This window comes from Centruroides sculpturatus, unplaced genomic scaffold (genome assembly GCF_000671375.1).
Source record: "Centruroides sculpturatus isolate CEXI.00-Female unplaced genomic scaffold, Cexi_2.0 scaffold647, whole genome shotgun sequence".
Taxonomy (NCBI): domain Eukaryota; kingdom Metazoa; phylum Arthropoda; class Arachnida; order Scorpiones; family Buthidae; genus Centruroides; species Centruroides sculpturatus.
In genome coordinates, this window is record NW_019385034.1 from 67,927 (window position 1) to 84,260 (window position 16,334).

At 33.8% G+C, this 16,334-nt stretch overlaps 1 protein-coding gene across 1 annotated transcript in view; it reads left to right on the forward strand.

Annotated features, from left to right (window-relative positions):
* Positions 1–16,334, forward strand: part of LOC111633704 (dynein heavy chain 8, axonemal-like) — a gene marked incomplete at its 5' end in the record, with an annotated part of 140,367 nt that overhangs the window by 67,902 nt on the left and 56,131 nt on the right. Inside the window, 5 exons of the mRNA XM_023378317.1 lie at positions 2,263–2,418; positions 4,363–4,452; positions 4,527–4,619; positions 5,179–5,283; positions 5,351–5,489. Of these exons, the coding sequence (XP_023234085.1) occupies positions 2,263–2,418; positions 4,363–4,452; positions 4,527–4,619; positions 5,179–5,283; positions 5,351–5,489 (583 nt within the window). The remainder of the gene's footprint in view (positions 1–2,262; positions 2,419–4,362; positions 4,453–4,526; positions 4,620–5,178; positions 5,284–5,350; positions 5,490–16,334) is intronic.

Consider the following 16,334-nt stretch of genomic DNA (forward strand, 5'->3'; position numbering starts at 1 on the left):
CTTTGTCTCCAACTCAATATAGATGTGCATTTCAACCATGCATGTCAGACATTTAGAACAGGTTGAAATTTACAAGGCCACCTGCAAAAATACTGCCTTTAACTTTCATAATATAGATTCCTTCCCACCTGTGTGGAAGTCTTTCTACAAAATGTAAACCTACTATCCTCTCCCCACCTTTTTTTTCTCTTTCTTACATTACCTCCCTTTTTCATGTGAAGTTGCCAACGAAGGTGGAAATGTCAAGAGGGTTGAGATGTCACAAAAGTTCATATTAGTACTGTTGAGACAGACTCTACAGTTACAAGAAACTGTTTATTTGACACAAAAGGAGCTTACAAGATTTCTGTGATCTTGGAAGTTCTGAGTTGGTGGCAGCCTCTGGGTCTTCCTTTCCTTTTGAAGATAGTACCAAAAGAAGTGTCTCTGATTTGCAAATGAGAGTTCACTGTGTGAAAAATGTAGTTGTGTATGATAGCTACAAAGGTGATAATATACTAAGATTAAGACAGTACATAATTAAACAACAATTGATTTAATAAAAAATGATAACACAATGCACAAAAGAAAAAGAATTTGGATGCCAACTCTAGGGCGTTTGCTCAACTCTGCCCAAGAAAACAAAAAAGAAACCTGAAATGAGGACTGGCATGACAAAACAAAAAGGTTCTCATGTCTTACGATTTTATTAAATGGGCACAACTATATTCTACAAAAGTTTCTTACAACTAACTTAAAACTAACTTATAACTGTAGAGATGAAATGGAAATTCAAATAGACAAAGGAAAAGGGTACCTGTACTCAGTTGATTCTTTTTTTACAGAGATGATTGCTTTCAATGATTTTCAGTGAAATTTACTTATTTGTCCTTTTGGGGAGATTAACATATCCTTTTATGGGGATCAAAGGAGACTGTCTTTATCAATGATTAACTGAAGCCTCAGGATTCTTGTTGCATGAAGCCTTCAAGGAATTCTTAAGTCCCTTGCTATGGTCAGGATCGAACTCTTCTCTCCAATGTCTCCTCCAGTCTCAACTCTTCTTCCCAGTCTGAAAACTGTTATCTCTTCCCTTTGGGTTTTTAGGCATTTTCTCTCTCCACAGGACAGTTCAGAACATTAGTCTGAAGTGGAAATAAAGACAAGAGAAGATTCCAGAAAAGGGAAAAAACAAAAAGCAAAGAACATCTCCACCAAAGATATTTTTCTGCATAATCACCACATCTAATACATATATGACTCATCTGAAGAAATCATTTTTATCCAGTCTTCTATGGTTTGATTTTTGTGCTGTCTTTAAAATTTTAAACAATTTTTTTTCTTTGTCAGATTTTGTTTTGCTTTGCGATTGAAAATCCCTTGTCAGTGTTTTGCTCACTGATCTGTCACAAACATTTGTTTTATTTCACTTTCATTCTGAATTTAATTGTTTAGAAGACATTTTTTTTGATTTATAAGCATATTTTTTTCAATGGATGATCTTGAATATTGCTAAATTTTAGGACTACTACTTTTGTCACTATTTTTTTATGTCTGCTGTGTCTTTAAACTTTTTCCAAGTGAAATTTATAATTCCTAACGACACACCAACATACATTGCAACTTCTCTTTGGCTTTTTCCATTTTGTAGTAGCCTTATAATTTGTTTTTCCACGTCATTAATAAATCTTTTGATTGGTAAAATGTCTTGTTTACTTAGAAAATGATGCAAACACACCTCTTAAAACTAATAGTTACTTCAATTCAAATTATAATGCTCAAATCTGTAAATTTAGAACTATGTTCAAAACATTTTTCAATACTTTTTTATAAAAAAATATTTTTGGGGGAAAATGATTTGGTATATATTTCTAACATGAAGTGTTACAAAATATATTTCTAACACTTAATAATCCAATGAGTAAAATGTATATTTTTGTTTTGAATGTTACATTTTTCTTTTCTTGGGAAATGAGCTCAAACTAAACATTTTTTTTTCTTACATCATGTTCAAATAATTTTTACCAGGGGTTGTAATTTAATTAATTAAAATGTGAAATATACTGTTATTAAATTGCATTATGATTTTAATACTAACTTTAATTTATTTAAGTTATAAAAATTTCTTAATTAATTTTTTAACATTTATAAATGTTTTTATTAAATATTTAAAAGTGTCTTAATCTTTAAATAAATCATATAGTCAATAGTAAATTTTAATTCAAACTTAATTTAAAACTTTGTTAATTTTATGTAATAATAAAGTTTATTTTGTTATTTAAGGTGACCACACTAAATCATAAGTTATTTAGAAATATTTTAGAAGACTCATTAGCTCTCGGATTGCCTCTGCTTATTGAAAATATTCGAGAAGAACTAGATCCAATTTTAGATAATGTCTTAGACAAAAACTTTTTAAAAGTTGGTAAAAATCTCAAGGTAATAACTAAACATACTTGAAACTTATTATAATTTATTAAATTTAGGAACAAATGATGAAATTAGCATTAATTCATTTTTCTGAATTTACAAAATTGGTAAATATTGGAATGATCAGAAATAAATATATTTTTAATTTTCTAACTGTTTTTATTCAGAAGTTATGACGAGTATTAACAATATTAAATATAAATACAGGGTGTTGCAACATGAATGTTAACATTTTAGATTACTGTAATTATTACCTGAAAGTTTGCAATATACACCAATATTGCAACACGCCATATTGTTGCAATTTTTCAATAAACATATCGGGCTACTGTTGAACACACTGTAAGGCACTTTGAACATGTGATTGATGCAAATGGATTGCACATTGAACAAATGTCATGAATAAAAAACCTTTTGCGCGTTTCCATTTTGTGTTTTTGTTCTTCAGGAGCCATTTTTTTCACCTAGTAGTAGAAATTTGAACTAATTATGTTTTTTTGCATTTTCCTTTTTCCCATAGTCCATGTAACGTAAATACCAAGTTTCATCAAAATACGTCAACAAGAACGGACTCTATACAGGTCTGAGTAGGGCAACTTTAATTACAATCATTCTGTATGAGTTTCACAGACAATTTCAAAGTGATCTACCATATAAGACAAATGTTTTTCAGAATAGAAAATGATTCCAAGTTTGTGAAGTGCATAACACAAAATGCATACTGTGTTGCAGAGTTGCCATTTTCATTTATGGCACTTCCTGGAGGCAGTAGGCAACAAGATGTTTGAATGCAGATGAGAGATGAAAATTGGATAGTTCCTTTATTGATTGGTGTATGTCACATACTTCTTGGATAATAATTAACATAATTACAGTAATTTAAAGTGGTAGCATTCATTTTGGAAGATGCTATATTTGTGAATTCAATAAAAATTGAAGTAAATATACTATTTTCTTTATAACATATCAATCTTTTTTCTTAACAGTCTTTCAGTAAGACAAATGTCTTAATAAACTGTCATAGAATGTTGAACTGAATTTCTCTGAAGAGTAAGATATAGATTTCAGAGAGCTAATTAGAGAATACATTCATAGACTATTCATTTTTTGTATCTAAAATTATTTTATATTTTCAATTTTCTCATCAGAGAACTTGAAATATAACAATAACAATTCATATAAAATAGTAAAATCATCTGCCTATAATTAACTTTTGTTTTATTAGGAAATAATAGATCAAAGTAAATAGGCAAGGATTTGAACTGTGATGTGTGATTCTGGAATATTACAGAATTTTAAGTGCTTTTTCCCTTTCTTTTATATCTATTATTTTGAATTGAAAATTAAAATTTAGGAATTCCATTAAATTAGGAACTCCACTTAAATTTTAATTTAATTCATATTAAATTTATATATTATGTTGTTTAACTTATATATTAAATTTTATATATAAAATATAAGCCATTGATCACATGTTCGTATATCTGTAACAGTATGTTACAGATATACGGGCATGAATGGCCACTAGGGGCACCCTAGCTATTATTTAAATTAACAATAAATTCAGTTTTTTGCATAACAATATTAAAATAACAAAAAATGCAAATTTTTGCATTTTTGACTGCAGTTTAGTAGGGTATGCCATGAGAATGCACATTAAGAAGGGATTTTTTAAAATTCCCCCACGATGAGGGAAATAAATTCTCCAAGGGGAAGGGAAGTCCCCCCACAGGAAGTTGGAAAAAATTAGAGATAATTTATAAGGACATGGTTCTCCTCCCCGTGGGGAGAGGAATTCCCCCAAGGAATAGGGAAAAAACTTCCTATTGATATGAATTTATTATTTATACCACGAAATAACACCACTGCTGCAAGAACACCCACTAGGGGATGGCCCGGGCTATTAGTATAGTATAAACTTTTCTCATAATTAATTTAATTTAATTTTTATAGGTTAAAGTTGGTGATAAAGAAGTGGATGTAATGCCAGGATTTCATCTGTACATGACAACAAAGTTACCAAATCCATCATTTACACCTGAGGTTTTTTTTATGATATGTCTTTAAACTTCTTATTTACTTATTATTTTATATAGTTTAAGTTTGTTTATTAACAGATAAATGCTCAAACTTCAGTTATTGATTTTACTGTCACAATGAAAGGTTTAGAAGATCAGTTGTTAGGACATGTTATCCTAACAGAAAAACAGGTTAGAATTCATTTCTAATAATTTTATATTTTTAATATTATTATATGAATTTCAAAGAATACTGAATTGGTGTTTATGCTTGTGTGTGTGTAAATAGTTAAGTATTCTAAGTAAATAATTACAAAAATGTGAATTTACAAAACAAAAGTTATGAGTAATGTTACAGAAAGAATTAAAAATTATTTATTTATATTATGTTTGAAGTATTTGTTTACATAAATAAAATGTTTTTCTTCTCAAGTGCAAATAAAGTGTGTGTCAGTGTGTGTACTGTACATGAACACATATTTGCACCTGAGCAGAAAGAAATTGCAATGAATCTTTTTTCTTGCTCATCTTGGATTCAGCTAATCCCACAAAGAGTCAGATAAGAGAAATAGATATTAACATATCTGGGACTAACAACTTGTAAAATTCAGAGGACACAACCTGAAACTCAAAGTATATCTTCTAGGGCAGCAGATCAAAGCCTTTTATTACTTTGGCCATCTGGTCATAAGTAAGATATGTTGTTATTTGAATTGATATTTAACATAAATGCTTTTATTAACTGTTTTAGGAACTTGAAAATGAAAGAACTACTCTATTGGAAAGTGTTGCAAGTAATAAGAGAAAAATGAAAGATCTAGAAGATACATTACTTCATAAATTAACAACATTAAAAGTATGAAAAATATTCATATTTAATTTTTTTAAAGTGTTTTAAATATAAATTTTGTTTTTATCCTTAGGGTTCTCTTATTGATGATGATAGCTTAATAGAAGTTTTGGCAATCACCAAGGAAACTGCAGCAAATGTATCTGCTAAGTTAACAATAGCAACAAATACAGAAAAGATGATAAACAAAGCAAGAGAAGAATTTAGACCAGGTATTTTGATATTTTCACATTACTTTTATATGAACTATATTCCAAAATTTACGTATACAGTCGATTCCACTTAATTGGGACACATTGGGACTAATTTATTTTGGTCCAATTAAGCGGCTGCCCCAATTAAACGAACTAATAATAAATTCTATAATAAAATATGTAATATGTAGGTAAATAAGTAAGTAGGTAAAAATTAATAATTAGGTACCTATTTTAATGCTTTATTAAACCAAAATACAGAAAATATTTGTATTATAAATTTGCCAGACTCACGACGATAGTTAACTGATTCACATAATGCTAATGTTGCCAAATATTAGTAGTGGCGTACACAAGGGTTGACTATTCAATTTGTTTCTGATTGAACAATTTTTCCTTTCTTTCTTTTTAGTTAGTAAAAAGGGAGAAAGAAAAGGATTCATCTAAAAGTCATTTTACAGTCTTCTTTTGAGCACAGTTTCCTTTACTTGGAGATGGGCCACTTTGGCAGGAGTGTCCATAGAATCTGCCAACTCAAAGCTGGTCTCAACAATCGGATGGCTGCTGTCTGAATCTAGATGTAATTATGCACACAATACCTTCCAAGGGAACTCTAGCTGCCTTCCATCTCAGTTGAGAGAGCTCAAAAAAATTGTCTGGCAATATTTGTCCCTTTGCTTTTAAGGGGATCGTCTGATCCAATCCAGAGCAGGGTCAGTAACTTGCATTCAGGTCCGCTTCAGAAGAAATCCCCATGTGATATATCTCACTATGCTGATTCCCTCTGGAAAAACTGAATGGCTCGAGCAAAAGACAAAATCACCTTGTCTCTGCCAATCATTAGGCCTATACAACATTAGTGTACATAGTGCCTAATATTTTCAGAAGATTACTAAAATATATTAAAAATTGCTAAATTCTATTTCTGCTATTGTCACAATTAAACAAAAAGTTGTCCCAATTAAGTGATTAAATTATGTATTAATTTATTAGTTTGGTTTCCATTCTTTGAGATTTGGCCCAATAAAGTGGCTGCCCTGATTAACCAGTGGCCAATTAAACAGAATTGGTATTACTTTTTATTCTCATAATATTTAATGCAGTTGCAATGTTTTTAATTCAAAAAGGTTATTAACTGAAATATATTGAAAATAAGATTTAATTAAAATATTACATTTAAATTTTGAAAAACTGTATTTTTATCTAACAATTATTGTTTTGGAATTAACACTTTGATTTTAATTGGATCAGTTTGTTTTTGTCTAAACTTCTAAGGCAAACTAACAAGTGGCATTTTCTGATACTCTAATCAAGTTGTTTAGAATATTTATTGGATATGCATATAGTTACATATATTTTTCACCTGAATCAATATTGAAAATGTATGTACAAATATATTTTTAAGATTTACTATGAAAATAAGTAAACATACACATCTGATTATAATTTTTAGGTGGAGCATTATCAAAGCCTCTTCTGTGTGGCTTGCAGAATTGTATTCATTCTCAAAATCTGTTTGATCGATTTTAATTAAACTTTAACATTTTTCATTAATTGAAATGAGGAATCCAAGAAAAAAAAAATAGGGGTCTGTGACTTCATTTTCGAGATGTAAGGTCATAGCATGAATATGTATAACAAAGCAATATTGCATTAATCACACAACAAAGTCATGTGATGTTTCATGGTTGCTAGCATGCCTTCTATGAACTTGTGAGTGTATAAAACATGAGAACGAATCAACACGTTGAACTGAAGTGATTTCTACGAAGGGAGAATTTAGAATAAGTGTGCTTGATGAAGCAGACGCTTGGCAGGGGAAATCCACTGAACTCAATAGGGACTAGACAAAGACAACTATCCCAGTTTACAAAATAATCCTTTAATTTTGTCTGGGAGCATACAGTACTTCTAAAAATTTAAGACACAGGAACTTATGGAGCCTGACAATCTAGTATACTGAATATCGTTAACATCAAATCTCCCCACAATATACTGTTTTAAACTCCCGAAACGTGAAGACATAAAACATATCGACAAAATGGGTTTGAGGTAAATCTCTTCCTTTCCTTCACTCTAGGCAGAAAACAGTTCAAAAAATTCCGTCAATCTCCACACTGACTTGGTTGCGCAGTCTTTACTTTCCCACGTAATTTCACCACACCACTGCTTTGCTTCTTCCCCATTTTCTTTTTACTTCCGTTCTGACTTCTCCTCGAGACACACCCTCCAATAAAACACTCACCCTCGGTTACACACCCCGGGATTACACAACTCCTCTCCACTGAGTCGGACCTACCATGTGGCGAAGGGGGGACAAGAAAAGACGTAAGGCACAAACTTATAGAATGGACTTTACTATTTTCCATTAATTGTGATGAGGAATCCAAAAATGCAATGAGAGTTCATTTAAATGTAAAAAATAGAAGTCCATGACTTTGTTTTCAATATACAGATGTATTAAAGTAACAATATTCATGCTCTCTGATGCAACTGAGCACATCTAATGCAATTTAGGCTAGAAATCAAAAATAAAAACAGCATTGCATGTGCTTAATGGAAAATAGATACAAAAACAAAAAAAAAAACACACACACAAGAACAAAGTAATAGATAGTGATTGTTTTGTTCTTAGATTGCTTCTCCATGTCAGCAAGTGCAAGGATTGTGTCCCCCATGGCTGACAGGTACAAGAATTGCCCCTCCCATGACCAACAGGTACGAGGATATGAGGATAGCCTTGTTTGTGGCTGCAAGTGCAAAATTTGCCTACCTGTGTCTGTCAGGTAAAAGGATTGCCTTTTCTAGGCGTAGCAGGTGCAGGGATAGCTTCTTTCTTTCCAGCTCCACCTTGCAATACGATAGTCATGTTATGTCTTAGTATTATACTATGGAATAAATAGAAAAATTAAAATCATTTTGCATAGAATCACTTATTTTTGAGTGTTTTATAATGTTATTTTGTAAACTTTTTACATACAATCATTGTTTTACAATGGACCTGAAATCTAATTTTTGTTGTTACTTGTGTTGCTGTTTATTGTGGAATTTTATCTTTGATATCATTATCATTGGCTTTTCAAAACAGCTGTTGGAAGTCAATTGAACTTATTCACCTGTAATCTTACTTCTGATAACATGTAACTATTACCATCTGCATTATATATTGATATATCAATATATCAATATTGATATATTGATATTATTTCTTTCATTGAATTGAAAGATGAAGTAAGTTATACTCAGAATATCCAAGAATTCAGTTATCTGCCATTACACAAGTAATTATTCTGTTATTACAAGGTGAAATATTCAGATGATATACTGTAGTTCTTTAATTATAAGAACACTTTTTACCCTGATTAATTGTATAAAATAGAGTCAAGTCATCTTACATTCAACAGAATCAATGGCATCTTACATTCTCCTAAAACATTCAGCCTAAAACAAAAATCAACAGCTGTTGCAAATAAATCATATGGCACATTAGACACCAATAGTAATATTTTTAGACATGACATCTGCATACAATTTTCCAGGAAGGGGAGCAAAGCTTGGAGACAATTATATCAATAAAGTTTTATTTAATTTTTTTGGTTTTTTTTTACAAGTATTATATATACTGTACAGTACATTATAGAATACAGTTATGCATCAAAGCATCCCATTGTTAAGAGTGTAAGATATATATCTCAATTGCTTTTATGATTATAATTTGTGAATGTTTTATTTGATTCCAGGGGAGGCAAGTGCTCCATTTCCCCCATTTTAATCAACTTTACTAAACTCTGTTGAGTATTTTAGCATTTTTTCTTCCATAAAATTTTTTTAAAATTTGATTTAAAGTTATGGTGTATCTTATAATCAAAAATTATAGTATGTAATATAGTTCCTTTGCCTGCTTCTTGCCTGTGTTGACGAGCTTTTTTGCTGGGGTCTACTTTTCTGTTTCTTGGGCTTTATTGAGTGTTTTTTCCTGTTGTTCATTGTCATTTTAGTTAGTATTTGTGTTACTACTGAGATTTTGAGTCAGTTTTTCATTCTCAATAGGCTAGATTTTTCATTTTTACGTGTTTCTCATTTGTTAGACTTAGTGGTTAGGCTTAGCTAGCTCAGTTTCTGTTTTGGCTTTGCCAGACAGAAACAGTTAGTTTCTTTGATTTAATCGATTTAAATTTACTCCTTTTCAACTTCCACTCAATCATTTTCTTGTTTTTGGCTGGCTTTTGCAAATTTTCAGTTTTTAGGGTGTTTTTCAGTTAGTTAGTCTTGTCTTAGTTAGTCTTGTCTTAGTTTAGGTCTAAGTTAGATAGTTTTCTTTTCGTAGTTAGTTAAGTCTTCAGGTGTTTAGCTTCTCCTGTAATTTTGGGTTTTCTCAGTCAACTAGTTTCCAGATTTTTCTGGTTTTATTTCCAGTCTTTTTGATTGTAAGTTTATAGTTAGGCCTTACAAGGCCAGTTTCAACTGCCTAGCCATTTTCATAGCTTCTTCAGTGTTAGTATTTTGGCATTTTTGTGGTTTCTTGTTTTTGTAGTTAGTTTTCCCTTTGTAATTTGTTCCCTTACTAGGTGCTTTGTTCCTCCTGTTAGTTTCATCTTTCTAGGCAATCACATTTTCGAGTTTTTCAGGGTGTGGCGACAGCTTTGGCGATAAACCCCAAAGTCGCCACAAGGGGGAACCCCTGACCTGATCTATGACATCACACACATTCTTGTTGGATTTGGACCTCTCCAGACGTGTGTAGTAACACCTCGTGTTTTAACCTGTACAGTCGCGCCATAATTCATATATAGAATAAATGTTAATATTTTATTGTGTGGCCTGGTTTGCAATGATTAATTTCACACAAACTGGTGACCACAAACTGGTGAGCCGAACGTGATATATGTTCTATGGTGCCTCTACCCGACGAAGGACTCTATCGTGCGACATGAAAATTCCATCCATTCGCATCGGATACAACGTTGGACTTTCATCCTTTTTTGGAACTGCCAACTCATACAACTAGACCTTCGAAACGTATAACCATAGATAATTTTTTCGTCGACGGTCGACTTTTCTCAACGAAAAGCTATAGTACACCACGTGCTACCCTTCTTTGTCCTCGCGCCATGTGCCATCCTTTGTTTACTCGCCACGTGCCTTTACGTGCCATCGTTCTTTGTCCTCTCCCCACGTGCTGAACTGTGCGCACAACGCATCATTTAAGGACAACTACCTCCACACTGACACAACTACGTAAAAAAATCATCATGGCTGAGGCAGAAATTAATGACGATCACCGTCACATAGCATGCGTTGCGATCAGACCCCCACCCTTCTGGAAGGGCAATCCTAACTTATGGTTTGCTCAGTTGGAAGCACAATTTTCGATAAATAACATAACCGTCGACGACACCAAATTTAAACACGTCGTTGCTGCAATAGAGCCGGAAATTTTAAATTCGATGCAGGACCTAATCCTCAACCCGCCCGACCAGAATAAATTTTCCACGCTAAAGGCTCGTCTCATTGACGTCTATTCGGAGAGCGAGACCTCCAAAATCAGAACGCTTCTTCAAGGGTTGGAACTGGGAGACCAACGTCCATCCTTCCTATTATCACGGATGCGCGACTTGGCCGGAAACCATTTTAGCGAAGACCTGCTACAATCTCTCTGGCTGTCGAGACTTCCTCATAACGTACAGACCATTTTAGCCGCATCTAAGGAAAAACTTTAACAACAGGCCGCCATGGCCGACAAGATAATGGAATTAGTCTCCCCCGCTCACATTCAAACGGTCGAACATGACCATGCCACTATCTCCATCTTAAAGAACCAGGTTGCGGAATTAGCCCAGCAGGTCAAGAACCTCACATTATCCATCAACAACCAACGCCGCTCCTTCACACGNGTTGTAAGGTAGTTTAAGTAGTTTAACACGTTAACTGCTTGTTGTAATATGATACTTTCCGTCAGGGGGGCCAAAAAATGAAAATTTGATATCTAATAATTGATTATAACGTAAATAAAAGGGTTGATGTACAACAGTCAGGAGAGCGACGATATATATAAACAAAGACCGGGGAGTCGTATGACCTTGAACCTGACACTGCTTTCTTCCAGGCAATAAATTTTACAACCCCATTGTAATTAGACGTCCTTTCCTACTTAAAAGTATTTACATCTGTGTGTTAAAGTATTTCACACTTTGTTTTAACTGAAAATGATGTTTTTTTTCTGTAAATATATATTAAAACGCACTTATATACTTTAATTTTTTTTAATAATATTATTTACTTTATATGCGATAAAAGAGGATAATTAAACTAATTTTCGATATGTTAAATCATTTACTATTAAAATAAACCACTATCAGATATAAAATAGAGTTTTATTTTTAAAAAAAACTACGACCGCCAACCTTGTACCGCGTCACGACGCTACACGACGCGCCGGCGGTCGTAGCTAGAACCGGTTTGCCATACGACCGCCGGCGTTCGAAGCCAACTGAATAGATGTCCACGAGAGACCAGCACTAAGCATGCAGAAAACGTTGTATGAGGCCAGGGAAATTTAACCTTGAGTAAAACTACATTGTTTACGTCTACCGGCGGTCGTATGGCGCTGTACGGGAATTTCCATTACGACGGCGCGCGCGTCGTTTGGCGTTAAACATGTTAAGGGTCTTTCTAGATGGCTTGTCCATCTAGTTGTGGAAACACTGGGGCCAGGAGCTCATGCTCAGACGTCTTGTTGGTCCATAAAACACTTAGCAAGCTTATGGACATTAGTTTGGGAAACTGTCCAGAAGAATGCAGAGGCCATATTCTGGTCACTTATCTCTTGTCTCTTCTTTCACTGATGAATGACGTCAAAGCGAGAGACGAAATTCATCTCTTACAAAGTGGTGATTATGGTCGTTCGTAACTATCTCGTCTTTGTTGTTGACGTAACGATTCTATTTGATTGATTATACATGTTCGGGTTATCTGTGCGCACAACATGGTATAAAATTTTAACCAATGAAATTGTAAAATTTTCGAAAATGTGGAGTACGTAGTTATAGATCACATGGCAAGGAAAGCATGTGTCTAAATAAAGCACGTAATTTCGACAAAGTAATGTTTTTTTGTTTTATAATGTTTTTACATTGTAATGTCAATTTCTCTCTTAACAAATAAAAATTTTAATAACCTAAGATAGAAAAGCGTGCGTACTTAGATATTCGAAATATTACCATCTAATTTCTCCTTAACTAACTAAGTAAGATTAACATCATATTCGATAGTTCAGTAATTGATATAGGATAATTTAAAAAAAATGGAATCAGTGACATTTCCGAGTAGGTTCTGAAAAAAAATCAGAAGCATTTCTCTCTTGAAATATTCTTTCCTGAGATAGAGAACATTCTCTAATACAATTGTACAGCGCGAGTAGCATCCAGTCATCCATATTGGATATAACAAAATTGAGGGGGAAGATGATAGACTGGTCGAAAGACAACTATCCACTCATCTCTGATAAACGAGAGAAGCGAAGATAGAAAAAGTTGTCCAGAATTGCGTTTAGAGAGACACGATGCTCTTGAGATGTAAACAAATTATTAGCCAATCAGTGACCAGCTTGTGAGAGACAACAGACAAGAGACGATGACCAGAATACGGCCCCAGCTCTGCTATTCAGAAAGAGAACAGAACAAAATTCGTGAAGCTGCAACTGATCTTTTCTTGCTAGCAGACAAGACTATCCGAGCATTGGTTCATCATCCCAACAAGAATGTTGAATAGTTTAATTAGAGAAGCATTTTTGAAATTCCTCACTGATTATGTCTGTCGTATTCATCAGGAGGTTTTTGAGAAGGTCGGCTCGCTCATTGATAACAAAGTCAACAAAATATTGGACACTTCAAAAAACACTATTCAGAATAGCTTACCAACCTCCTCCTATGCAGGTGTTGCTACTAGGGCTAACACAACAAACACCAAAATTATACGTAAAACAATACAAAAACAACCACATTCCAGTGCTAGTGCACACACTGTACTTATGTTTCCAAAAGAGAACATTAACATTAACCAGGATGAAATTATAAATACACTTATGACAAACATAAAATCGAGCCAGCTAGGAATTTCTGTAAAAGCACTTCAAAAAATTAGGAACAATAATGTTTGCATTCAATTACATACAAAAAGTGACAGCAACAGAATGGTGGCTGCCATTAACTCAGTCAAAACATTAACGGATAAGTTAGATATCAAATACTCAGCAGCCAAACAACAAAAGGTTATTCTGTTAAATGTCACTAGCGACTTCATTGAGGAACTATACAACAAGAACAATGCAATAAATAATACACACACTCTTCAGGAATTCCAAGATAAACCGCAACATGACAGACACTTCTAGACTACATGTTGTCCTTCAGGTTACTTCTAATATTAGGAACACGCTAATCCAACAGCAGTATGTTAGTGTGCAATGGGCAACAATAGCAGTAGACAATTACATCCCTCTCAAACACTTACAAATGCTGTGATTACGGCCATCTAGCTAGTAAATGTACAGAAAAACAACACTGTAGTCACTGCATGAGCAACCACAGCTACAAGGTTTTCCACGTCTACAGTCAGAAACTGTGCTGCATTAATTGTGCGAAGGACAATAACATACTACCAGAAGGGAGCAAACATAAGACCGCATATAACGCATTCTCTCAACAGTGTCCCATAACCAAACACATGAAAATACAAGCTGCCAGTGGTGTCAGCTATGAATAATACACCCCTTCACAATATGAACACAGGCAGCTATAAACTTAACTACAGATTAATGCAAAGAAATGCAAAGCTGTCTGCTCCCTCCTCATTCACACTTCCAATGTACAGACATTCATCATGATCCAAGAACACTACACTATTAACAACATGATAGTCAAGTTCAATGACTGGAAAGTCTATCCAGCTCAGGACCCTGGCTATCGCATCAAGGCTGGTATTATCATCAGGAACAAAAACATTACCACCTGCTTTGTCTCCTGACACACCATAGAATACATTACACCATCTGTGTTACAGACAATAAAAGTCACCTTTACATATGTTCTGTCTACCTTCCAGACACCACTAACATTGAGATGGCCATAGAAGACATTCATCACCTCCTGAACTCATACAAACATAAACCTATTCTAATAGGAGGCAACTTCAATGCCAAGTCTGCAACTGGCATAGTCCAAAAGATGACTTTAAGAGTATTGTAGTTAACAAAACCATGGCCCAACACAACCTTACTCACTTAAACACCAGCACCCTTCTGATCTACTCCTGTACCATGGGGTAAGTTGGATCAACCTAACGTTAGGAAACAGTCATATCACTCCTAGGATCAACCACTGTTACACTACTGACATAGATTCTGCCAGTGACTATAGGTATATCTTCACCTAACTGAACACTACTAGTAATACTAACAATCATAGTTTTCATTATATTTGCACTAATTGGCAGTTATTCCATGACACCTTCAATAACATTTAGGCTGGTACTCTTTCACCACAATCACTATACAGTGGTACCTCAGGATATGAAATTAATCCATTCTGAAACTGAGATTGTATCATGAAAATGTCATAAGGTGAATCATTTTTCCCCATACAATTACATGTAAAAGCAAATAATTTGTTTTAACAAGAAAAACACATTAAAATTAAAGCTAAGTAGTACATTAAAAAATAATAACTATAGTAAGAAAAACACTGAAAAATGCATTTTGTAGTTGTAAATGTATAAATAACCATAATAGAATAATAATTTTAAAAAAATGTAGTTTTATTGCAATTTACCTTTGAGGATAGACCACGGTGGAGGAGTAAATTGGTGGTGGAAGAGAGGGAGAAGGGAAATGATACTAAAACTTAACTTACATAACATAATGTAACAATAACTTGAAAAAGATAAAAAAATTAGTATTGTTATATATATATATTTAAAGAAAGCAAATGGCAGTGAATAAAACTTACAAATACAGTGGTGCCTCGTATAACGTACACCTCGAATAACGGACGTTGCACACAATGGACTTTCTATTTGGCCATTATGTGACTTGAGCAACGGACTGGCTGCGAACAACGGACTTTCTGTTCGGCAGTTACGTTAGGCGAACAAGTGCGAATGATGTTTCCACTCTTTTGCCGTTGCCAATGACAATCTGCTATTTTTATAATATATTAATATTATTAGAATATATTATTAGTATATCTGAAGTACAGAGCTCCCGTTGGGATTCGGCTTGCTCCCTTGTTTATTACGTACATCACCTCAGTGCAGGGTATTTACATTTATTCTAGTGTTGTGCAAATCATGGCTTTTAAAAAAAACAGAAAGGTGATTTCAATTGAAACAAAGCAAAGAAGTCATCAGAAGGAATGAAAGTTGACAGAAACTTCCTTGTCAAATGGGGAGAGGTTCAGGAGTTTACCAACACTCATTATCCAAACACAGTTGAGGCCAACAGGATCAATGATCTCTACAATGACACCCTTGCCCGTCATTTCTGACAGGTGTTGAAGAAGAGAGAGAGAAACAGACCACCTTGGATATGTTTTTCAAAAAGCCAGCTGCCAAAAGACAAAAGATGGAACAAGAGGAGTTGACCCTGCAAGCCCCAGTAGCCGCTCCTGAATCTGACTCCAATTAAAAAACAATAAAAAGAGGCCTACTGCAATGTGTAAAAAGTCTGTATCTGTATGAATATGTGAATAAAGTGATCCTCCACCTCCTCTTCACAACATCTGACTACCCGGCATAATTGGTGACTGCTCCATTTTCATTTTTTTTTATGGTACAGTACGGTTATTTTGTGCTGCGGAACGAATTATA